This window comes from Acomys russatus, chromosome 14 (genome assembly GCF_903995435.1).
Source record: "Acomys russatus chromosome 14, mAcoRus1.1, whole genome shotgun sequence".
NCBI lineage: Eukaryota > Metazoa > Chordata > Mammalia > Rodentia > Muridae > Acomys > Acomys russatus.
In genome coordinates this window covers 42589970-42615010 of record NC_067150.1, presented here as the reverse complement: position 1 = coordinate 42615010, position 25041 = coordinate 42589970, and the positions used below count along the sequence as shown (strand labels likewise).

The window sequence follows — 25041 nt, the reverse complement described above, 5'->3', positions numbered from 1 at the left end:
TGCGTGTGGTGGTTTGAATGAGAATGGGCCCGTAGGCTCATATATTTAAATGACTGGCCCAAAGTTGGCAGAACTGTTTGGGAAGAATGAGAAAGGACGCTAGCTAGTTTCATGTCAACTTAACACAAGCCAGAGTTATCTGAAAGCAGGGAACATCAATTGAGAAAATGACTCCTTAAGATCCAGCTGTAGTGGGAACGCAAACTTGCACAACCGCTTTGGAAATCTATCTGGAGCTTTCTCAGAAAACTGAGAATAGGGCTTCCTGAAGACTCAGCTATTCTACTCCTTGGAATATACCCAGAAAATGCTCCACCACACAACAAGGACATATGCTCAACCATGTTCATAGTGGTCTTATTTATAATAACCAGAAGCTGGAAACAGCCTAAGTGGCCCTCAGTTGAAGAATGAATAAAGAAGCTGGTACATTTACACAATGGAATACTACTCAGCTATTAAAAACAAGGAAATCCCAAAATTTGTGGACAAATGGATGGGACTAGAAATGATCATACTGAGTGAGTTAACCCAGAAGCAGAAAGACTCACATGGTATATACTCACTTACAATTGGGCACTTGCACAAAAGGCATGTCCCATGAAAGTCTTCACTTACCAGGAGATTGGGATAGATGTGAGGACATCCCCCTGGGGCTCTAGGTAAGAGAAATATAGGAGATGGGGAAATAGAAGGATCCAGAGGGTCCTAGAAACCTACAAGAAGAACATCATGATGGGTGGATCAGAGCCCAGGGGGGTCTGCTCAAACTATTACATTAACCAAAAACAAGTAGTAAACATCGAACTCCTATTCTGATCTAGGCAATGGACAGGACATTCTCCACAGTTATGTGGAGAGTGGGGACTGACTCTGACATGAACTCTGGTGCCCCATATTTGACCACCTCCCCTTGGTGGGGAGGCCTGGTGGCACTCAAAGAAAGAATAAGCAGGCTACCAAGACTTGATAGCCTATGACCATATAGTGGAGGAGGAGGTCTGCCTCAGTCATAGACCTAGGGGAGGGGAAAGAGGGAGGGAGGGAGGGAGGAACGGGAGGATACAAGTGATGGGATAACAATTGAGATGTAATCTTAATAAATTAATTAAATAAAAAATTAAAAAAAAAAAAGATACAGCTGTAGGACGTTTTCTTAGTGATTCCTGAGGGAGAGCCCAGCCCATTGTGGGTGGTGCCGTCTCCCAGCTGGTGGTCCTGGGTTCTTTCAGAAAGCAGGCTGAGCAAAGCCAGTAAGCTGCACTTCTCCACAGCCTGTGCATCAGCTCCTGTCTTCTGGATCCCTGCCCTGTTTGACTTCCTGTCCTAACTTCCTCCAGGGAAGAACAGTGATATAGAAGTGTAAGGCAAACAAACCCTTCTTCCACAAGTTGCTTTGGTGATGGTGTGTCATCACAGCCATGGTAAGCCTGACTAAGACGGAAGGCGGACCTTGTTGAAGGAGGTGTGTCACTGGGGACAGGCTTTACGGTTTCCCAAGTCCACACCATTCCCAGCTAGCTCATGCCTGTGGAGCCTCACGTGACCTCTCAGCTATTATCATTCCATCACGCCTGCCTGCCTACTGCCACGTTCCCCACCACCATGATGGTCATAGACTAATTCTCTGAAGCCGTGCGCCTCCAATAAACTCTCATCACAGCAATTGAAAAGTAGCTAAGACCATGTGTGAGCTTTAAAATGGCCATATTAGTTGGCATTCTGATTGAAATCACTTCCTGCTTTCAAAACACTGACACCTGTAGAATGGCAGTTGCCCATAAGTATGAGCTATAAACTGTTCTCTCATCTTTTCCCCGAATAAGACATCTTCTTCTTTTTTTTTTTTCTAGTACTGAAGATTGACCCTGCACCTACACACACTCAGCAAGTGGTGTACCACTGATTGTACCCCCATCTTCTTTTAACTTGCCAATTTTAAGTAGTCTCATTAAGTTGCCCACACTTACCTTAAACTTGTGAGCCTCCTGCCTCCTGCCTTAGTCTCTCATGTAACTGGCATTGCAGGCCAGATCCACCAGGCCAAGCCTGAACCGGGCACTCCCAAACCCAACATTTAACAACTTCACAAGATTAAAAACTCTGACGCTTTGAGAATGTTTTCATTTGATTTGATTTATATTGGGTGTGTGCCCCCCAATAACTTTATTTACATACTCAAATAAATTATGAAATAGATTTCCCAGGAAGCAAAGTAAAGATGAATTAAACCAGACACACAATACTCCTTAGGATAGTAAGGCCAAGAGCCCAGGGCCCCTGGGAAACGTGTCAAAGAAAAAGTAGTGCAGAAATTCTTCCACATTCTTGGCTGATCCAGGAACCTGTACCAGAACATGATCATATTAATTCTCTGGCCAGTCCTTCGGGCTCTCCATCAGATCTCTATTAATACAACAATAGCTCCAAGCTTTTAGTAAGCATACGCTTCCTAATGGAAAAGCCACAGACCCAAGGCAGGATCATGTTTCCCTTCCAACTGCATTACACGTAATTACTGCCAAAGGAAGTGCCTTTTTGAAAGTTTGAGGTGCTGGTTACCCTGAGGGAACTGGCTTGTGTGTAAGCACACACGTGCACCCTGGCAACCAGATAGGAGATGTTAAACAAAATGAAACTGCAGCAGACATTTGGATCGCAAGGATTGCCCGGACAAAGTACCAGATTCAAGCCACATCAGGAAGGAGATGTTTTGTTCTGCTTACGGTACCAGATTCAAGCCACATCAGGAAGGAGATGTTTTGTTCTGCTTACGGTTTCAGGTACTTCAGCTCATTAGAGCAGAGAAGGCAAGGCAGGAGGAGTGGCTCAGTGCATTTGGAGGCTGTGCAAGTCATGGCAGCCCACCAGGAAGCAGGAAGCAGGGCCAGAAACAAGGCTGTGCCTCACCCACAGCAATCCATCCACATCAACCACGCCCCACCTTCTTAAAGGTTCTACAACTTCTCAAAAACAGCGCCACCAGCTGGAGAAATGGGTGTTCAAACATGAGCGTGGGAGCGGGGTTAGGGGGAGGCCACAGGCACAGCGCCAGGGGGGCGGACATGTCACCTTCTCATAAAATCATCATGTTTCACTCACAGAAGAAAGGGTCCTTTCCCCATGTGTAAAAAACCCAGCATGGCTGTGCACACCTGTCACCCTGCATTGGGAGGCAGAGGCAGGCAGAACCTAAGAAATCAGCAGCCATCCAGCTTAGCCTAAACAGTGTGCTTCCACCTCAGAGATTCTGCCTCACCGCCACAAGTAGGGAATAGAGGTTAGTACCCAGCATTCTCTGTCTTCCTCATGTACACGCACAGGTCTTTGAACTCACACTCACGTGCATGCACCACGCATATATAGCATACCCCATAACACACACACACCCAAACCACTTTTCGGTTTTCATTTCAAAAGTGGGCATGTGAGCATCCACTTTCAGGAAGTTAGAGTAGACAGATTCTTCATATGCCTTGCAAAATACACAACTAAAATATGGGAACATTATATGTAAAATAAATATTTTAAAAGTACAGATAAGGCTGCAAGAGTGTAAAGGAGCTTCAAAACTTAAGGAATGAAATGACAAGGTCCACAAATGTTGCTTTGCCATCATATGTCCCAAGCTTGGAGATGAAGTAGTCAGTAACACCACATGTTGCAACTGAGCAAAGATCATGAAAGACCCCAGAAGTCTGCTCTCCCTATCCAGAGGGCCAGGACAGACACCAAGACAAACAACTTTTTACATGGTAATTGCTTCACTGCAGTAAACCACCCCCAGAAGTGCCTGTGGAAAGCACAGAGGAAGAACCACCCGTGGATTGTCAGGTAGGACAATACAAGAGAAGAGAGCTCCAGAGACCTATGTGACAAAACCAAATATCCTGCACTCAAGACAACAAAGTAACCAGAGAAATAAGAGCCAAAATGTGAGCCGTTTTGGCAAGAGACGTAGTTGAAGAAGCCAGGTGACTCTCAAACAGGGTAAGCTGTGGGAAATCCGCACATCACAATTAAATATATGCAAACCAAGAGCAAAGCAAAGACTCATGAAACTCGACAGAGAAAATGACCCATGGAAGAAAAATAAATGGCATCAAATCACTCACAAGAAACAAAAAAAACCAACAACAACAACAACAAAAAACCCCAACAACAGGGAAAGCTGGGGGTGGGTGGATGGACGGATGGACATGATCAACCCAGGCTCCTATAACTAATAGAACTAGTCTTTAGGGATGAGAACAAAAGCAATACTTTCACATAAAAACTTAAGACTATGTCTTAGGCAGACCTACCCAAAAGGATGGCATGCAGAAAGTCTTATGGAAGAGTGGGTGAGGGGAATAGAAAGACACAGAAGGGACTGGAGTTCCACAAGAAGATCAACAGATCAACCAACCAAGGCCCAGGTGGGGCTTGTGGAGAGTGAAGCGCCAAGCAAGCACCATGCATGGACTAGACCTAGGCCCCCTACCAATGGGCAGCTGGTCTTCATGTGGGAAGCGGGGCTTCTCTGACATGGACTCTGTTGCCTGCTTTTTGATCATTTACTCCTGGTGGAGCTACCTCATAAGGCTACAGGGGAAGAGGATGAGCTCAGTCCTGATGTGGCTTGATGTGCTGGAGTGGGCTGGGAGGACTCCCCTTTTCTGAGAATAGGGAGGAGGGATGGGCGAAGGGAAGAAGGATGGGACCAGGAGGAGAGGAGGGAGGGGGCTCTGATCAGGATGTAAAGTGAATTAATTAATTTTTAAAAAGAATCAGGCCTTCAGAAAAAGAAAGAAAAGAAAATGCCTCCATTGGGCATTGTGGCACATGCCTTTAATCCCAGCACTGGGAAGGCAGAGGCAGGGGAATCTGAGTTTGAGGTCAGCCTGGTCTACAGAGTGAGTCTAGGATGGCTAAGGGTACACAGAGAAATGCTATCTTGAAAAATAAAAAGCAAAATGAAAGAAAAGAAAGAGGAAACAAAAAGAAAGTGCCACCATCAGACTGGCCTACCGAAAGTCTGTGGGGCATTTCGTTGATTAATGATTGACAAGGGCAGGCCCAGACCACTGTAGATCCTGCTGCCCCTGGGCAGGTGGTCCTAAAAATGTATAAGAAAGGTAACTGAACGTGAGCCGGAGGAGCAAGCGGTCTCCTTCAGATCCTGCTTCTAGGTCCTGCCCTGACTTCCTTTCCTAATGGACTGTAAGCCTTCAATCCCGAGTCCTTTTGGTCATAACCTTTATACCAGGAACAGAGAGCAACCTAATACACTAACCCCCAGTGCTGTCCTTACTGTGCTGGGGCCACGAGCATACTGCACTTAACACTCCAACAGCAGAGTCCGGTTTACCCTTGAGCTTCTTACAGCTGAGAGGCTTCCCCCTAACATCAACACTTTTAGACTGTATCAAAGTTGATTACATATAGCAGCTAAGGCCAGCACTGAAGATAGACGGACTTTAAAGACGACAAAAGAGATCATCCACCCTGCGCTACAGTAATGAAAACACAGTAATGAATACACAGAGCGGCCCTCATTAAACAGGACCAAGAAAAGGCAGTATGGTAATTAGATCAACACCACAACTGAGAAGATTAACATAAGACACAAAAGAATCCAGCGGAATAGAAACCCTAAGCCAGGACACAGAAAACTTATTTTCATGTCTTATACTTTAAAAAAAAAAAAGGGTTGAAACATTTGTAACTAAATGGCTAAAAATAAAATGTAGGTAGACTATAAAGAAAGGCAGAAATTAAAATCCAAAGTACTTTAGAAAGAATAGAGTTAGAAACAAGAACAAGATGGAGAATCAAACTGACAGGATGGAGGCTTGCGACAATCTGATTTTCAAAAAACTGAAAGAAAAAAGATTAAAGTGGTCAAATAAATAGATGAAAGGGGGCGGGGGGAAACCAATCCACTATAAAGATGGTTGGTGTCCATGGAAATGGCTGAAGAAGGATGAGGTATTTGGAGGTGAAACTGCTGTGACAGTGGAGGTTTGTGTGGGGATGGCCCCCATAGACTTTATTCGCAGTTGGTGGCTGTCTAGGAAGGATTAGAAGGCGTTGCCCTTCTTAAAGGAAGTGTGTTATAGAAGACGGGCTTGAGGTTCCAAAAGCCTCCTGCCATTCATTCCCCAGGGTTCTCTCTGCCTCCTGCCACCCATGCCCTCCCTGGCCATCATGGACTCAGAACATCTGGAACCTTAAGCGCAATTAAATGCTTTCCTTTATAAGTTGCCTTGGTCACAGCAATAGAAAAGATGATTACTGAAAGAAAAAAAAAAAGACGAAGAAGAAGAACAAGTGTGCAGATCAGAAAGGTATACAATCATCCAAGAAGAGCTGATATGGAATTGCTGGCTGAAACATTTAATTCAAGTACAGAGAGCTAAATTTTCCAGATTGGCAGACAATCTTAAGAAAGTAAAATGTATATAGTTTGTGTGCACAGCAAGGAGTTCCAAGGAATAAAATTGGTCTCAGGCTTTATTTTTTCTCCCTTCAACATACATTGCCAGAAACATCACTGGTGGTGACAACAAAGTTGCAATATCAAATCAAAACAAAACAACCTACAGTTGAATTTACATCACATCTATGAGCCATTTGTAGAAAAGTCTCTTAATAAAATTCCAACAAAATAGCTTTTACACAAAAGACTCTTAGCAGGCACTGAACCATTTAAAATAGAATTATAAATAAACAACTATGTGAATAACTGTCCCAGGAAAGAATATGAACATTACTTCTTGATATTAAAAATGGCATGGCCTAACTGGAGAGATGGTTCAAGAGTTATGAGAACAAATTACTCTTGCAGAGGACGCTGGTTTGGTTCCCAGCACTCACATTGCAGCTCACAACAATTTGTAACTCCAGTTCCAGGGGATCTGATGCCCTTCTCCTATGTGGCTTTGTGCTAAAATTCCTTCTCAGGAGAGGTAAGCAACATATACCCTTTTTCTAAGTCCAAAGGCAAACTGAGGTATGATTCCACCAGTGTTCACAGGGGTAACCAACGAGTTTACTAGGCTTCCTTACAGAGCCTAGGTGAGAGGTTACTCCCAGGGGTGTGAGTGCCCCACCCGCAGCAAACCACAGCTGAAAAGTATTACCCAGGAGAGATGAAAGCTTCTCTTTGCCCCTAATCTTCCCCTCCTATGTACACCACCAACACCTGGAAGGTCACGTTTAAAAAAGGCAGGATTGTGCACAACAGGAGGTAGGGAGTGGCTGGATACTCAAGTGAGGGTCTCTGCCCGTTTACAGGGGAGTGGAAATGGCCAAAATGCCCAGCTAGAATTATCTTGAGCAAGGGGACAAAGCAGGATACACCAGGATGAAGGTTACTTGGCTTGGAGGCTCAGAATAGGCCTCCATGGGCACCAGGCACACATGTGGTGCACATACATACACATAGACCAACACTCATACATATGACTTTTTTTTTTTTAATCTTTTTAAAAATGGCATGGAGGGAGCTAGGGAGATGGCTATAAGTGAAGTGTTGGGTGTATAAGCACAATGCCTTTGGTTCAGAGCCCCAATACACACTTAAAAAGCCAGGCACTACTGCACGCAGAGCCTATAATCCAGGACCGGGGAGGTGGTGACAGGAGGTTTGCAAACCAGCCAATCTAGCCAATCAGCAAGCTCCAAATTCAGTGAGAGACCTTGTCTCAAAAAAATAAAAGAAGAGCAACTGAAGAGACACCCAGCATAGACCCCTGACCTTCCCAAGCAAGTGTACACACAGGCACAGGTGCATACAAATGAACACACAATGACACTGTAAATAAGTGACAAAAAGTTAAAAATCCTCACTCAGAAGGTGGTCATTGCGACAAACAGATACATATAAAAGTTTTAGGTACTGTACCAACATGATACTGAGTTCCAGATACAATGTAAGAAGTTAGATACTTCGGTGTGGAAAAGCTTTGAACCATTTCAGGGATGCGTTCAATTTCGCATCAGGGTTGTTTGTTGTTTTATGAAAATTCAAAATAAAATCAAATTTAAATACTGAGTGGGTATCTCCTCTACTATGGGTATCTTGTTTTTCCACGTATTCATTTTTCTTCTTCAAAAAGATTCTTATGTTTACATATTTGGGCAAACATGCAGTGCCATGGTATACATGTGGAGCTCAGAGGACAACTTCTGGGAGTCAGTTCTCCCCTCCACCATGTGTGTCTTGAGAACTGAACTCAGGTGACAGACTTGGTGGCAAGTGTAAAGTCCCTTGACCCACTAGGCATCTGAAAGCCCTGGGCATCCACTCTTAGATCCGTATATATGCAAAGTATATCTGCAACATTTAATATTAATAATGGTCACTGTGGCTCACTAATAGGAATTTTTATTTCTTTTGGTAGTATATTTCTTGGCTTAGTTTGAATCCTTTATAAAAAGCAAGTATCACTTTTATAAAATACATCCTATCTGTAAATCTATTAAATTTTAGTCTTAAAACTTTTCAAAAGACATAACAAGGGAATTCTCTTATCTTAAAAAAAAAAAAAAAACAAACAAACCAAGTTCTTATCAGATTTATAAAATAGATTGGTTACAACAAATAATAAAGATGAACCCAGAGGAGTTTTCCACCAGGGTTACTCTTAACTGAAAACCTACTTTTAAAATAATGACTATGGAAGGAGCAAAAGACTTAAAACTTTCTAGCCACAAACTGAACTAGGGGTTTGTAAAAACAAAAACAAAACAAAAAAACAGTGTATTTATTTCAACTCTTCCTTCCCATAACTCATTTTATTCATCACAGGCAGTATCTCCATTCTATCACCCTACTGGGCACATATACTCACTAGTGTTACATAAAATTTTATAAAAAGTTAAATGAGAATTAAAATTAGCTGAAAGTCAAATGGCAACCTGTATGTGAGGTTAGCCTTGCACACTCTCATCCTTGATGCTGGTGGGTTTTTTTCCAGTTGAGGTATATATATATATATATATATTTATATTTTTGGCTTTAGCCTCATTTTTGTTTTAGGGAAAACAAGGCCTCTCCTCCAAGCTTGCCTGGTGTTGCCTGACCACTGTACAACTGCGTGTTGACCCAATGGTACCTGTCCACCCGACGCCCAGTAGGCCTGCACCACTTAGAGTTCCTGGGCACTGGGTGGTAAGCAGGTCCCAGGAGGTCCCCAGGGCCATCTGCTGAAATCTTTCTACGGGGGAGGTAGAGCCATGGTTGGAAGAACTGTTTGAAGTTTTCAACCTGGAAAGGAAAAAGACAGAAAAAAACAATGTATGAAAATCACTGGACTAATAGGCAACTCTTGAGACTATGAAGTCATAGCTCAGAAGTGAAGTCCTTCAAAAGCACAGGGATTGCAAATGAAGAAATCAAAGTAAATAGAAACCTAAAGAAAATGCCCAGCATTTTCTATGGCTTAGAGATTATCGTGATTTTTTATCTATCTTTAACAAAATGAATTTTTCTTTTATGTGCTTGGATGTTTTGCCTGAGTGTGTGTGTCTGTACCACATGCTGCCTGGTGCCCAGTGAAGCCAGCTGAAGCCAGAAAAGGGTGTCAGATTTTCCCACGACTGGAGTTACAGTTGGTTATGAGCCACTGTGTAGGTGCTGGGAATTGAACCTGGGTCCTGGGTCCTCTGAAAGAGCAGCCAGTTTCCTTAACTGCTAAGCCATTTCTTGAGCCCCTAAAATGAATTCTTAAATGAAAGTAAACATATTTAAGCGGTGTCATGGTAAGGCCTTTAATGCCAGCAACTGGGAAAGCTGAGGCAGGAAGATCAAAAGTTTACAGCCTGCTTAGGGAAGTTAATGAGGCCTTCTCTCCAAAAAGAATAAAGAAAAGAAAATATAACAAGATAGGACTGGAAATGTGGCTCAGCATCTAAGTAGGTGCCTATCATGCTAGGTTCAGTCCCTAGCACCACACAATAAATAAAGAAAGAAGAAAGCATTTCATACATATACTCCTTACCCCACTCCCTCATGGCCCCTGCCAGCCCATTCCAAAATTGCCTAAAAATGATCTCTGGGGCCAGACCCATTATAAACATCCCAAATGATTGACAAAATTGGTTTATAGACCACACTCTGAAAAAGCATTATATGAAACAATTTGGCTTCCTACAGATCTGAACTCTAGATGGACGACATCTTTCTTAAATGTTGTAAATGAAATGTTATATAGTAAAATGAAATGTTATGTAGTGTCACTAAACTGGGTGTAGAAGCACACAGCTGTAATCCCAGCACTCAAGCAATTTGTACGCACATATGTACACACACACACACACACACACACACACACACACACTTTAAAAAGCTAAAGGAAAATGTTTTTCAGTAATATAAAAGTTTAATATGTTTCTGACCCATAATACTTAATTTCATTAGTACTATCAATTACATGTATTATTTTTTAAGTTATTTGTTTTCTTAGGAGGACAGGCAATTTTAGGAAAAACAGTAAAGCAGATAGTAGAATTATTGAAAAATTTAAAAGCCACAGCTTTCCATGTTGGCATTAAGCTATATATTAAGAATCAGTAAGCTATCCATATTTAATGGCCTGGACTTCCATGTCCAAGAATCAAATCTTAAGAAATAACTTCAAGAACAAAAGAACTAGCTTCTATGATGATGTCAAATTTTAAGTTTTTGTTTTTAGTTTTATTTTTTTTTAATAAAGCAATATGTGAGCTGGCTGGTAACTGTTAAAAGAAAAACAATTAAATATTAACATAAGTGCTTGAGATGAGAAAGCATGCATACTAACAGTGACTGAGGATCTCTTCAGATTTGTGTTTCTCAAATGGGTTATGAAATCAACTTAAGCTGCCTGAAATTATTCACTGAACTTTGTCAGAGGTATTAGTGGGAGGCTACTGGTAAATATTGGTATTTTTCTTGCAATTCATTTCTACATAAATATGCATCTCTATTGAGGATTATGAGTTTATTGGTTTTGTTGGTCTGAGTGTTTTGTTTTTGAGGTAGGCAACCTTGAAACTGGCTATGCTGTTTTAATTTTTTTTTTAATTATTGTTTTGAGAACAAACTCCATTAATGCCAAAATGAGACTGCTCTGGTCTTAAATAGTCTAGGCTTTCTCTAAATGAAGTGCCATTTTGATTAATAAAGCTACCAAACTGAGTGAGGAGGCACACCCCTTTCATCCCAGCACTCAAGCAGATGAGAGTCAGGAGGATCATAAACTGCAGGCCAGAATGTGCTATTTTAGGGAGCCTCAAACCTAAAAACAAAACCCACTAAAGATTACAATTTAATCTGAAGGAATATAAGTAGAAGGAAACCCAACTGCTTCCAAGTACTATGGGAAGAGACAGGGCAACAAAAGATCATGTCCGTCTTACAAACTAGGTCACGTGGCAGTAATATTCAGGGATAGGGAGACAGAGAAGCTTCTGCCAAAGTATTGACATCGGGAAGAAGGTTTATCATTATCATTTCACTATTTGCTACTCTTTTTATAATGTGCTTTTTGGAATTAGAATAGAAAAAGGGTATCCACACACACAACCTGGTAGACGCTCTTTGGATTGTTGACTTTGGGGATGACTTGAGGTTCCCTGTCGCAGCTCTCTTCATCAGAAGATGTGCCAGAAGAGCAGTCCACTGTGGCTCTGTTCACCGCACAGCTGATGTGCTGAGCTAACTCCCAGTTCTCCCATCTGCCTTTAAAAGAAGCAATGGTAAAGGGATGCTTTTTCTCGCCATACCTAAGTAGAAAAGGAAAATACTCGTTAGAGATTCAACTGCCCACAAATCTGAGGTCTAGTTTTGTCTGGAGACAACAAGCTAATTTTAACTTTTATAAAGTCATCTTAAAGGTCCTGGCTCTTTTTAGATGGCTTATAACCTGAATGGCTTATAACCTGAAGCTACTCTGATGTTACAATTAGTGAGCATATCCTATAACGGTTTAATTGGCCAGAAAGAAAAAAACCACAAACAAAAACAAAAAAAACCTTTTTGTTTCTTTCAGATTAATTAATGGACTGAATTGTCCACTGTGTCAGATGGTTCTCCTGACTACCTGGTGTTTCCTATGGTACTTAAAAGTTGTAAATCTGCAGGATGCAATAGGTCACAGTGACCCAAGTCACACTGCAATGCCTTTGTGCTTGCCAACTCAACCATCCCTAATGGAAATGCATGTTGGCTAGTAAAAGTTTGCATCTGAAACCACGATCAAATAGTGTCCTTGTTGCTAAGCCAATGCTTTGGGCATCATCTTTCACAAAGGTACATAGAGCTGACTAAACGACTTAAGGTTTCTACGGGTCACCAAGCACACAACCACGAAATTACTCACCTACAGCACACCTCAAAGGGATCGACCCATATGGTCATCTCCTTTGGAAGTCCCAGGTGAAAAAAATTCACACTGCTCTCAGAACAAGCTCTTTCTAAAACAGGGTCTTTATTCTCATTGTTGTTTATCCTGATACACCTGAGGAAGATATAAAGCAAGACAGGGCAAGGAAGGCATGTTGACAGGCACTTCAGCGGGAAACCGCACATCATGGGCACAGCTCTTGCCCTAACCCACATCTCCTCATCCTGCCCTACCCTGCATGCTTATGAATGAAAGTAAAATTTCATTAACTTGTGCCACAGTGACTCAGAATGGGTATCCTGACATTGAGTCACGTTGTCAGGGCACCAGATGGTCACGGTCTATCTTCTATGGCAAACAGATACGAAACTGTCTAACGCACCTCACTTAGATACCCGTGGTGCTCAACTATACATTGTGTACCACACTTCATTGAACCTGTGTTCAAACAAAGTAGTTGAAGCCCATAAAAACGCCCCTTACTTGGAGACAGACAACACAGATTGTTGCATTCCTAAGCGGATGTCTTTGCTAACTGATTCCTCCCTCCCTTGGGCCACACATCTCTCACCGAAAAGCCTGCCCCTTGGAAGGGCAGTCAGGGTGCCAGTGACCTCTGTACTTTTCAAACAAGATAGTCATCAGCTTTAGTGCAAAGACTTCTATCTGTTGTGTATTCAATTTCTTGTGTTTTTTCACCAATCTTGTGACGAAGAAAACCGCTGTTGCAATTTCATCTCTCATGATTCCAAAGCAGTCTGTGTGGAGATCTGAAGCCATGGAGAGAAAGCAAGAAGAAAATCTCGGAGCAGCTGAGGGTTAACTGTTAATGCCAGCTGAGGATTTTATATACCTTAAGCTTAATTTTTTTTTTTTTTTGCATGGGGGGATATCCTCAGTGAACTAAGCACATCAACACAACAAAATACCTCTTCAGCCTTTCTGTTTTCACAGTTTTCCAAAAGACAATGTTTTTAAAAGTTTAAAACACTTAAACAAGATGCAACATAAGCACAAAGCTACTAATTTGGACGGCAGATTGTACTAGGCAAAGCTACTAGCGTACACAGTAGATTACACTACTACACTTTTTAAAAACATACTTACAAAGAATCAAGTACTCAGGCCTCAGAGGGCTATAGCTGGGAAATGTGGCTTACAAAGTTGCACACTAAAAGTTAAGATTAATAAAAACACATTACACTTGCTAGCAAAAATATTTTTTTGGTTCCCCAAAATAACTGGACCAAGGTTAGAAAGCCAGCCACACTGCTCATGCCAGCTCCTGCCCGCATCTGTTTGGGGAGGTTTAGGAGGCTCCATATATGCCTGGCTGTTAAGGCTAATTGGCAGCCCACCCTGCACAGGTGCTATCCATCAGGATAATTGCACAGCGTTTCCCAGGACACATCTGATTCCCCCATGGCAAATTTAGACTGTTCTCTAAAGTGTTTAAAGATTTTTCAAAATGAATTTATAATTTCTGTTTTGCTAATAAAATGTGACCCTTTATGTCAAATAGTAAAAAAAAAAAAAAACAAAAAAACAAAAAAAAAACAAACCTAGTCTTCTCCATCTCTGTATATTGTACTTTCCAATAATTCCATCTTTGTCAACATAGTAAAGAATTTATTCTTTGATTTTTTTTTTAAATATAAAACCTAAGCCAGTGTTTTGTTAACAGTCCTTATGTTGACTACATACTGTTTTTGCTTTTTTTAAATCAGATGTTCATTTGTAAAATAAATAGACAAGTTGATTCTCACTCATTCTCAAGTAGTGTGTCAGTGGCCTCCTGCTTAGAGCTCACTGAGTTGCTTGTTTCAAATGTACAGTCTTAATCCTCAGATCTACCTAAGTGGTCTTCTAATGGCAAGGCATGGCATCTTACTTGCTATTAGCACTCCCCTGGTGTGTGTGTGTGTGTGTGTGTGTGTGTGTGTGTGTGTAACACCCACAATTAGTGGCCACTTTCTTCAACTGTGAAAAAGACCAGAAAGCCGATTTCATATGCAAAAAAAGCTCCAAATAACAGCCAGACCTTAGAAAGAGCCAAATCCATCACTTCAGTGCTGTGCCTACACAACCTAGTCTTCCACCTTGGAACTATACAGATTGCAAGCAGTCCTCCACCCCAGGGGGGGATATTCTAAATGTAGCTACTGGCCTCCTGAGTCTTCTCATTTCAGAGGCTAAATTTTCTCAGTGTGTTGGCAGCTGTTCCTATGGATATATTGCTCAGATAGCACAGTGTGGCAAGCTCGCATATGGATGAACATCAATCACACCGTGTGACAGACTCCCATCCTCTTTTAAAGTATTTGTTCACAATGCTCTTGGTGTGTCAACTCATAAGGACAAGAGTGCCACGTCCCTTGCCCTGAACACTGTCCTCAGATGTGACACAAGTGATCTTCCCCATGTTGGCACCAATCCCATATCACTACCTTACACTGAATTTGCAAGTACTCTTTTTTTTTTTTTTTTCACTAATGCTGCTGGGTGTGCCATACATAGCTTTCTCTTCCAGCATGGCAAAACTGTTTAAGAAGTCTGTGAATCTGCAACTCATCAACCCACAATCTGTTAACTGAGTGTGGGGACGCACACCTGGGATCGCAGCTCTCAGAAAGGCTGGGAGTGGAGGATCTTGGGTTCAGAAGGCAGCTGGGCCACATAATGAGTTCTAGAGCAGACCATGTCTCAAAAACAAAACAGAAAGAAAGAGAAAACGTAAAGCAAAACCCTCACTATCTGAATAATCTTGGTAATTGGTTTCAAATCTTTATAACTTTCCGTTTCCTGTTAGCAAACGGGAGGTTTAAACACAGCTTCCCAGGGTTGTTATCAAGATTACAGTAGGTAACTAAGACACCTGGACATGAGCCCACAGGAGGGCAGGACAGTTAAAGGAAGGGCAGGGAGACTAGCTAAAGAGAAAATCCAGAGCCGCTATGCATTGTGTGTTTGAACACCAGTCCTGCAGGGCTTGACCTTAACCAGTGATTCTGCCACTCTGTCCTTCCATTTCCTCATGTACACAAGGGAGGAAATGACAGTGCCCACCTTGCGGGGTTATTATGAGAATTAAGTGTGAAATGCTTAGAATGACACCTGGGACTTAGTAAATGCTCTCTAAGCATTAGCTATTGCTGCATCTGCTGGCAACTTGGCTGTGTTCTGACAGGGATCTTGCCAAGGTTAAATTATAAAACCACTTGGCATAGAGTAAATGCTCAAAGTGGCAGCCTGTCTTAGTGACAGATACAAACGATTCCACACTCATTTCCTCCTTTGCCGTTTTTAATGCTGCCTTGGTTAGGTAGGACAGAAAGCTTCGTGGTGCGGCTTTGCTATCATACTTGAGTGTGTTGGTTAACTGACGTGCTGAGAGTAGAACCTGGGGCCACGTGCAAGTGAGGCGAGTACTCGGCCACATTTCCTGTATGTGTGTAAAGTGTGCACTATTGCCACAGTGAATCAAGATCTTGTTACTCAATCAATTATCTCTTTTGGCTCTCTGTCGTTCGCGTACTTAATAAGAGCCACCTGTGCCTTCCAAGATACCAGCTGAACAGGATGGAGACCAAGCAAAGCTTTTGGCAAAACCTTAGGCATTACTTTCCCCAATTGTTGTTTCTTTCTCTTCAACCAATTGATTCAGCCATATGCAGAGGGAAAGGTCAGAAGTAAAGTGAAGATCTCACTGACTACTTTTCAAATCCATTAACATTTTCTGATGTACCATCATAAAAGAAGAAGGACTTTTAACCAGACAAGGCCCTCTTGTTCTAAGTAATCCCAGCATTCACAATACATAGCAACAATCTGTTTGCTAAGACTTGAGAGTTTTGCCCTGCTTGAGATCAAGATCGCTGGCACTCAATTTATCCTGCTTACTGTCCTCCCTGTTTATGAAAGCAGACTCCTTTGGTGAAACAACTCTGAAGGGCCACTGTCTCTCTATGGTTTTCCCAGGAGACAGATCACGGCTCCTGATGACACTGGTAGTGTCTCTGTCTACCCAATCCTATATTTTTCACTCCCCTATTACGTCCCATCTACAACTCCCAACTCAGAGTCTGCTTTAGAAGACCCAGTCTCAGACATTTGCTACTAGGCATGGTCTGAAGAAACAGAGTATACAGTGCAATTTGGGTATATATACTCATATCCAGGCTGGAATAATACCTCATGGCTAGTGGTAAAGAAAGTGTATCTGAATAGCTCCTGCCATGTTGGAGTGGCATGAGTGTCAAATTCATCACTGGTGGCCTAATATAGATATATAATACAGATGTGAGGGGTTGCCTTACATGTTAAATATCCTTGATGCATGAGTGGTATGAAAATGTAAATGGTATAAGAAGAAGAGAACTAGACAGGGATCACTGAAATAGATAGACAGGGATCACTGAGATAGACAGGGACCACTGAGATAGACAGGGACCACTGAGATAGATAGACAGGGACCACTGAGATAGATAGACAGGGACCACTGAGATAGATAGACAGGGACCACTGAGATAGATAGACAGGGACCACTGAGATAGACAGGGACCACTGAGATAGATAGACAGGGACCACTGAGATACATAAGGACTAGTGTGATAGATGGGAGAGTACCTTGTCATCTAAGAATGACCATGTAAGATTGAATTAAGGTAATTCAGCTGAGTTCAGTGTTTATATGTGTACTATGTCCAGAACATATGAAAACAAAACAAAAGTGAAACAGACTTGGAATGATCTTCTACCCTCTCAGTATCGTATTTATGTCAGCCATCCAGGATACATTTTTCATTCTTTGCTCATGACTGAGGTTCCATGCTACGCTCTGGGATCACCTCAAAAAACACTGGGCTGGCTCCTGTCCTATGACACTGTGATTGACATGGACATAAGTAAAACCTACACAATAGCATTTTTCTTTAATTTAGAGATTGCTTTATTAGCTTCTGCAATAAGACCTTTCCTATTTGACACCGTAAGTTACCTCTGTACAAATGGAAAAAATAAGTTTGATATTTCTACACCAACATGAATGTTAGTATCTGTAAAAGCCAACTCAACATGATAACGTGGGTCACTTTTTCCCAAAGCTGACAGCGTAGCTAAAGTTCCAAGACTTCAAATTTCATGTGGACCAATAGCAAACTGCCGTATATCAATGGCAGCAACTGTTTCTCCAGGTTCTGCAGTCATTTGAATGAGATTGTGGAGATGCTTGTGATCAGCATCAAGATTTCCAAAAGCTCCTCAGCTGGTCTAATGTGCAGAGCAGGAAAAGGTCATTAATCCAAACACCACCGTGCTGTCAAGGAGATTTTAATTTATTTTACATGTCTAGTTACTCAACAATGCCTTAAGAGATTATTATGATAATTCACATAATTTGTTCTCATATTCCCTTGCCATTTACCAGGCTAACTTTTGCAAAGAGTGTTTTTAATTTGTGTTAGAAATGACAATAAAAATCCAGACTCACTGCATATTTCTGAGATAGAAATGGCTCCTGAACTCATGGCCACACAGACATTAGCAAACACATTCTCTTCCTTTGAAAAATGCCTTCTGTTTGCATTATTAAATTAACGGTCCAGGTGTTTAATAATTCCTTTATGATCTCACCATCCCAGATGGCATACTGTTCAGCTACACTGAGCTGCTGGGGCACATTCGCTGATGAGGTTCTGAACCTTCCCCTAGCATTATTTTCTGCAATAGGTCCAAATAGGCCTTGGAAAGTGTGAATAGAATCATATAATAATAATAATATTGTACTTATTTCATGGAAGAACAACAAAACAGAGCGTAAGCACCATGCAGCACTTCCTCCAGTTACATGACTTCCAACACCTGCTCTCGGTTACCTCATCCACATGAATGGCATCTGCCTTGTCTGCTTTATGTCGCTCGCTGACTTCCTGCTGACCGCCCACTAGCATTAGACATTGCTGTGTGTTGAGTGGGTCAGACAAACCACAAAACTCAACCTTCCCTTTCAAGAGATTTATAATCTAGAGAAGGAAAGCAAACACACGCATAAGTGATTGCTTAAATACAGTGCTTTAAAAACGGAATACTCACAGAGTGGTTCTAAATTCTTGGTAACCAAGGAAATATTGAAATGAGTTCAGTGGGGTGGTCAGGGCAAAACAAAACCAATACTGACTAGTTAAGGTTAATCCTGACTTTCCAGTGACAACTAAATGCCCAGCACTAAAAGTCTGTTGCAAGGACATGAGGGGGCTAATGGCATGGCACAGTGAGTAAGGGTGCCTACCACCAAGGCTGACAACCTGAGTTCAATCCTCAGGACCCACATGGTGGAAAGAGAGAACCATCTGCCATAAGTTGTCCTCTGACCTCCACATGTTTGATATATTATACATATGCCCACAGATGTAAATGAATGTGATTTTAATTAATTTTATAAAAAAGGGAGGGTATAAGAACTTAGATCCAAATGCACCAGGCTACGCAAACCTCTCAACTCATTGGTTGTTAGATTTTGTGGGTTTTGTTTTGATTTGAGAGTCTCATTATGTCAAAACACCAATGTACACGAAATAAAAATAAGAAGTGAAATATGATTTGGTCTCATATTTGTCTTCTTGATATTAATTAAATTTTATAAAATAAATATATTTATGATTATAGTACTTTAAAGACAGGGATTAAGACAGGGATATTAACTTTACTACAATTATTTAAGCATAGTGTACAAATCAATTGGTTTTGCTTCAGGGTTTCACCCTTCCCACATCTAATAACTCCCCTTGTACTTTCAGGTCTTTCTTTTTTAGTTGCCACATGTGATAGAAACACATGATGCTTGTCTTTTTGTGTCTAGATTATTTCACTTAATGTGCTATTCCCAGTTTCCATCCATTTCCCTGCAAATGCCATGGTTTCATTTTTTCTGGCTAGCTACTATTGCTGTACATATACCATATTTTATTTAGCCAATCATCCATTAATGGGCACCTCGGTTGATGGTGCATCTTGTCTGTAATGTACTGCACCTCAGTAAATCTGTGTACTCAGATATTTTACTTTATCAAAGTAATTTCAAAAATGCCTAAGTGGAGCATTAAATGTGGTAGACTTATGATGTAATGACCAGGATTATAATCAGCCTTAATTCATTTATTTGAGACAAAGGCTCACTGTATATTCCTGGCTGGCATACAACTTACTATGCAGACGAGGCTGGCCAGAGATATGCCTGCCTCTGCCTCCTGAGTACTGAGATAAAAAGCATGTGCCACCATACCTGGCTTCTATTTAATTTATTTGCTATCCAAGTTAGATTTGTAAGCTTACCTATTCATTTGCAAATGCATGTCACTGCTAATAAGATGCTTTAGCAAAAATTCACTGTCAGTGAAAGCTTATATCTGGTAACAGAATAAACAGCATTATTTCATAAAACAATGAGTGGATATTTATATACCCTATATATAAACCCAATCTCGTGCATTCAAACTACAGTTTAAAAATTACATTAATTGTTGAAACATAATTTCCAAGTTATAAGCTAAAAGCCAAGACAGAGTGTAAAGAAATTTTGTTTTTTTTTTTTTTTAGTTTTTGTTTTTCTCAAGACATGGTTTCTCTGTGTAGCCTTGGCTGTCCTGGGCTCCCTTTGTAGACCAGGCTGGGCTCAAACACTCAGAGATCCCCATGCCTCTGCCTTCCCCAGTGCTGGCATTACAGAGAAAATGTTTGTACACAGAATGTACTCGTGTAATAAATATAACTGTACATGTGAAAACATTGCATATTGTCTTAATCAAGTAATAAAATTTTTTAAAAACTATATGTGATTGCTATTTTTATTAATGGAAGATACTAACTGTAGACTGAATATATTGAGTTCAAAAGAAAGTTGAGAAGAGGAAGAAAGAAGATGAGTTAAAGGCACCTTGGGATATTTTCCCAGGAGGTAGGCTTGAGCTTTAAACAGGCTATAGATGAGCAAAGAGAGGAAAAGACAACACAAGCTCAGCTAAATGTAAACACGATAAAATCCTTGAGTATATGTCATGGGTTTAGAGGAAATAAAGAAATGAGTTTTATAATTGTTAAACTATATAAAAGTTATGTACAGGAATCAAAAGGGCCTAAGTGTGAAATGAGCACAGTAAAAATAAATGCAAGAGTAGGTGTACACAGAGTGCTGCCTATAACGATGACATAAATTATTTTCATTCTTGTAAATAAATTAGTTGACAAAGTAGTTTCCTATTTGGCCTTCACAGCATTAAGAATACATGCTAGACCTCTTAAGAAAAATAAACTCTCTTCAGCAACACACTTAGACAACCAGATAACTGTCCTGAAACCCCCAAATTACTTTTCCAAACCAGGAAATCTACCTGAGATCTCAAGTAATAGAAGCTAGTCTATAGCCAGGGAAGTTAATTTGTCTACACACACCCTAGAAAAGACCATCTCATTTAGCGTGTACCTGGGTTCAATCCAGGTACAAACAAACAAACAAACAAAAAGGATGGCATTCCGCTATTGGTCCCTACTCCTACTCCTTCCTGAGTGAATGAACTATAACAAGCAAGAATAAGCCGCCACACCCTTTGGAGACTTCATCCAACTCTGACTTTAATTTTTCACAGTTTCAGAAAACTGCTAATCCCTCTTTCTAATCCTGGCCTCGTTCCAGAGTTCCAGCCTAAATACTTAACCCATTACGATGTTTTTCCATAGCCCAAATCTAGCCTTGCATAGACCCAAATCATCATAAACATTCTCAGACTCTCTTCCACTCAGCTCCTCAAATGTGCCCTGAGAGTGTGTAGCTGACCTTGCCAAGTTGTTAAGCAGCCACCAAATCTTGTAAAATTTCTTTCACAAAACCTCGTATTTAGCCTGCATTTCCTCCATCACTCCACACCCTGTCCTGTTAAAAATCATCCCCTTTTGAGTCTCAGCCTCCCCTGTAGTCTATAACACTGTAACCCCATAAAACAACACACACTTTGTATACACCAGGGGCTCTCTAGGTGAAAGGATGGTGATCCAACTCCTAGACTAGCAGTTCTGGTTTTCCAGACCTGCCTTCTATTATGCTTGGGGTAACACCATTTTTTTCTGGGTAGCCCTCTTTTTTGTTCCTTATTTTGTTGCTCTTTCTCATGTTTTCCCCAAATGTTGACAACAATAGACTTAGCACTAGAATTCAAGATACCTCAAGCACTTATCAGTCTAACTGCTTTGACATTCAATATATTTTATGTGATAATAAATATATTATCTAAGCAATTTATGCATTAATATAATATTAATAGTATGTTAATATTAACATAATTTAACTCTTAAAATTATCTATGTAAAAAATTATCTATGTAAATAAACTGTCTATACACCCACCCCCAATTAGGCCATATCTCTGGAAGTTGTCCTCCCTAGAGACAAGAAATATATAACAATGGTTCCTGCTGTTGAGCCACAAGAACTCCATCAACCTTAATTAGGAAGCTATTTTGTTAGACTGTTTCTAACGAAAGATAAATTAACATTTGATACTGAAAGCAGCACTATTAGTTAAAAAATATAAACAAGAAGCTAATTAAGAACCTAGTGCACTTTTCCTAATGAGAGTCCATTGAGCATGGAGCTCCTGGCAGTTCATTCTTGCTCAGATGAAAACCTCCTCTCACGATTAAACAGATTCATTGATTTGTAGTTTTTCAAAGGCTAAATTGACTTCAATTCAGCCTTGCTTCATCTTATAAACTAGTTCCTAAGCATATTATCATGGATATTAATGGTCATCTGACATTTGATAGTCTACATTCAAAACTACATGGTTTTATCTCCTAGGAAAAACTATGCATTTTAAACATGTTTTAAAAGAAGCTGCTAAAGGCAATTACTTTCTAATAAGTGTTATTCTTCACTTCTTCCTCCTGTAACAAGAACCTTCAAGAGCTGCAGAAAGGGCCCACAATCGGGAGGTGGTATCAGGAAGGTCAAGAGTTCAAGGCTAGCCTGAGCTAATTGAGTCCCTGTCTAAGGACAACCAACCAAAGCAAAAAGAGAAAATGTCTAGATGGTGTGCCTATGTGTGTGGAAGAAAGGAAGTCATCTCTCTCTACTTCTCTACCCTTTTATATAGGAGTAGTATATTAAGCCAGGGTTAAACTGTCAGACTAACGTAGGAAGTTCTTGTTTTTTATACTCTTCTTGGTTTCCTTTCAGTCAATAATATCACCTCCATCTTCTCAAAGATCACCAGAAGCCCAAGAATTAAAACAATAAACAGTTCCTCCCCACAGCGCCTTCCTGGATGTGTCAAACCAACTGCAAGTCTTCTGTTTGGGTATTTCAACCACACCACAGGCATTCTTACTTAGATTAAAACATGAGTCTCCCTGGTCACTAGACATGCCTAGACATGACCAGCAGATGCAATGAGGTCTCTGGAGTTTCTCTAGTAACTGTGGCCAGATCAACAACAACCCTAAGAACAGGCATTCTTTTCTGTTGTTGATTTCCAACAGAACTAGGGCACAAACTTTTTTTTTAAACCATCATCTTACTTTTCATCTTTGAAGAAAAAAATTTTACAGTCTAAATTTCAAGACAACGAATGCGACTATTTCTTTGGATGGTAGCAATCAAACTCAGGTAAGATATTTAAGATGCAACTCATAATCAGAGGAAAAAAATCAGCTAGGTGGAAAGCATTAAGCAGAGAGTAAAATTGAGGAAAAAATGTGAAATAAATGATTTTGCAGTGATGTCCTCAAGAAATGTATAACTCTTCATAGTGTTAATGGAATAGAGGCTATTTTTACTAGTTTTATTTATATTTGAACATCTGAGTGACTTTTGTAGCATACAACATCATGCCTTCCCCAAAACAGAAGTAAATTAATTTTACATTTTCTACTTCATTTTGATTCCTTTCACTTAAGTGTTCATAAAACAAACTATGCATTTGGAGTGAAAAATATTCTGTCTTTCATTTTCAAAGATCATGTTAAAATATGTGCAAATTTATTCTTGGGAAGTTCTTAGGTTTTAATGGTTTGCCTTTGGAATTTGTGTTGAGTGTTCCTGATGACTGGCATATATACATGGGATTAGTGGCATCTGTGAGACCATTTGCTGTGCTCAGGGATCAGTGTATAGCTAAGACATTTTCCTTTGTATGCTGTAAGGCTTCTGGATCAATACAAACGGGTGTTATTATACGGTGTACAGGAAGACCACAGTCTGGGGAGGCGACTTCCCGCTGAATTCCACAAAATTTGCAACGAGAAGGATTATATATCTTCTCTGGGCTTTTTTATTAAAGGAAAAGAGAGAAAAGACTCACTTAAAGGAAAGAAACATTAGTGAAGATGGCACAGAAATGCCGTCACTCTCCCCTCTGCACCTTTTATTCCAAGTATACACAGACACACCTGTTATCAGATGTGAAACAGTGAGAGCAAGGAAAACGCAACTGACATAAGACATTGCTTCTCTGGCTTCCACAGACCTCACTCTAAATGTCCAAATCTACCCTTGCTTCAAGTATCCACCTGAAATCTCACTTCCCTGGCTGGTTTCTGTCAGCTCTTACTGACCCCTTCCACCCCAACACCCGCGTGTGCTTCTTTCTATTGGTAAAAACTATCATTTTAGCAACTTCATACTGTCTGGAATAGTAAATAACGTTTGCTCACATTTTGTTACCACCTAGACTGTCTGATGGATAGTAGACCGAATGCCCTTTAGGTGCTAAATATGTTAAGAAATATTTAAATAAAACAGGAGCCTGATGTGGGAATAAATTTCCTCAAGACTTACCATAAGATCACAGGCACTGTGATTGTGAGCTTAAAAGGGCCACACTTTGACCTACCAACAAGGGGATTGGTTCAGTGTTTGACTAGAAGAGTGGCCCTCACCTGGCTGTAGGGTCCTCTAAGGGGAAATCTTAACAAAGAACCTAAGAGGTAATAGGAGTGCTCAGGCCTGCTCCTGCAGGAGGCTCCAGCTGAAATGCCTGTTTCTGAGAATGCACATGAACAGTGAGGACACTGGGCGTGCTTCTTGGGCAATAAGGGAAGAAAGATGGATGTACGTCTTTGCACTCTTTCTTCAGTGTAGTAGTAACTACGCTACGAAGATAAACTCAAGGATCTGTGTCACCATCTCCCAGGCCTCTTCCCTGGAGACTCTGCAGGAGCCCTCCCATTGCCCCTTCTGGTAGCTTCTGCCGCCCCTCCCCCACTCGCCCCGCCCCCTTGGCCTCGGGGTTCCAAGGGCGGTTGGTCGCAGGGCCACGGTCACTTGGCCAGTAGGAGCTGCGGGGCGCGCGGGTGGACAGAGCCGGCTCTAGAGTTGGGGCGGCTGGAAGCCAAGGAGAAGTTGTCGGAGGCGGGTCAGGCCCGGTGTGAGGGAAGCCGGAGTCCCATCCGATGCCCAGGGCCTGGGGCGGCGCGGGAGGCTCTCTGGGGACGGCGGGGACTGGGGAACTGGCGCCTGTGGGTCACCTGGAGTCGCGCGCGGGCCCTGCGGGGTGCGGAGGGGCCCTGGGAGCCTGAAGCGCCTCTCACTCCAGCACCTTGGCTGTCGGCCTTAGCGAAAGGGGCGAGGGGCTCGACCCTCGGGAGCTGCAGCGGCGGGCGCCCGGTGCTCGGTTTGTAGGCAG

At 41.4% G+C, this 25041-nt stretch overlaps 1 protein-coding gene across 1 annotated transcript; it reads right to left on the bottom strand.

The window, feature by feature from the left end:
• Positions 1-9002: 9002 nt before the first annotated feature.
• On the bottom strand, positions 9003-13115 carry Btg4 (BTG anti-proliferation factor 4). The gene is made up of 4 exons (XM_051155847.1): positions 12943-13115; positions 12348-12485; positions 11553-11751; positions 9003-9253 (listed from the first exon to the last, which is right to left on the bottom strand). The coding sequence occupies exons 1-4, from the start codon at positions 13113-13115 to the stop codon at positions 9011-9013; spliced, it is 753 nt and encodes a 250-aa protein (XP_051011804.1). The 3' UTR covers positions 9003-9010.
• Between the last annotated feature and the right edge of the window lie 11926 nt (positions 13116-25041).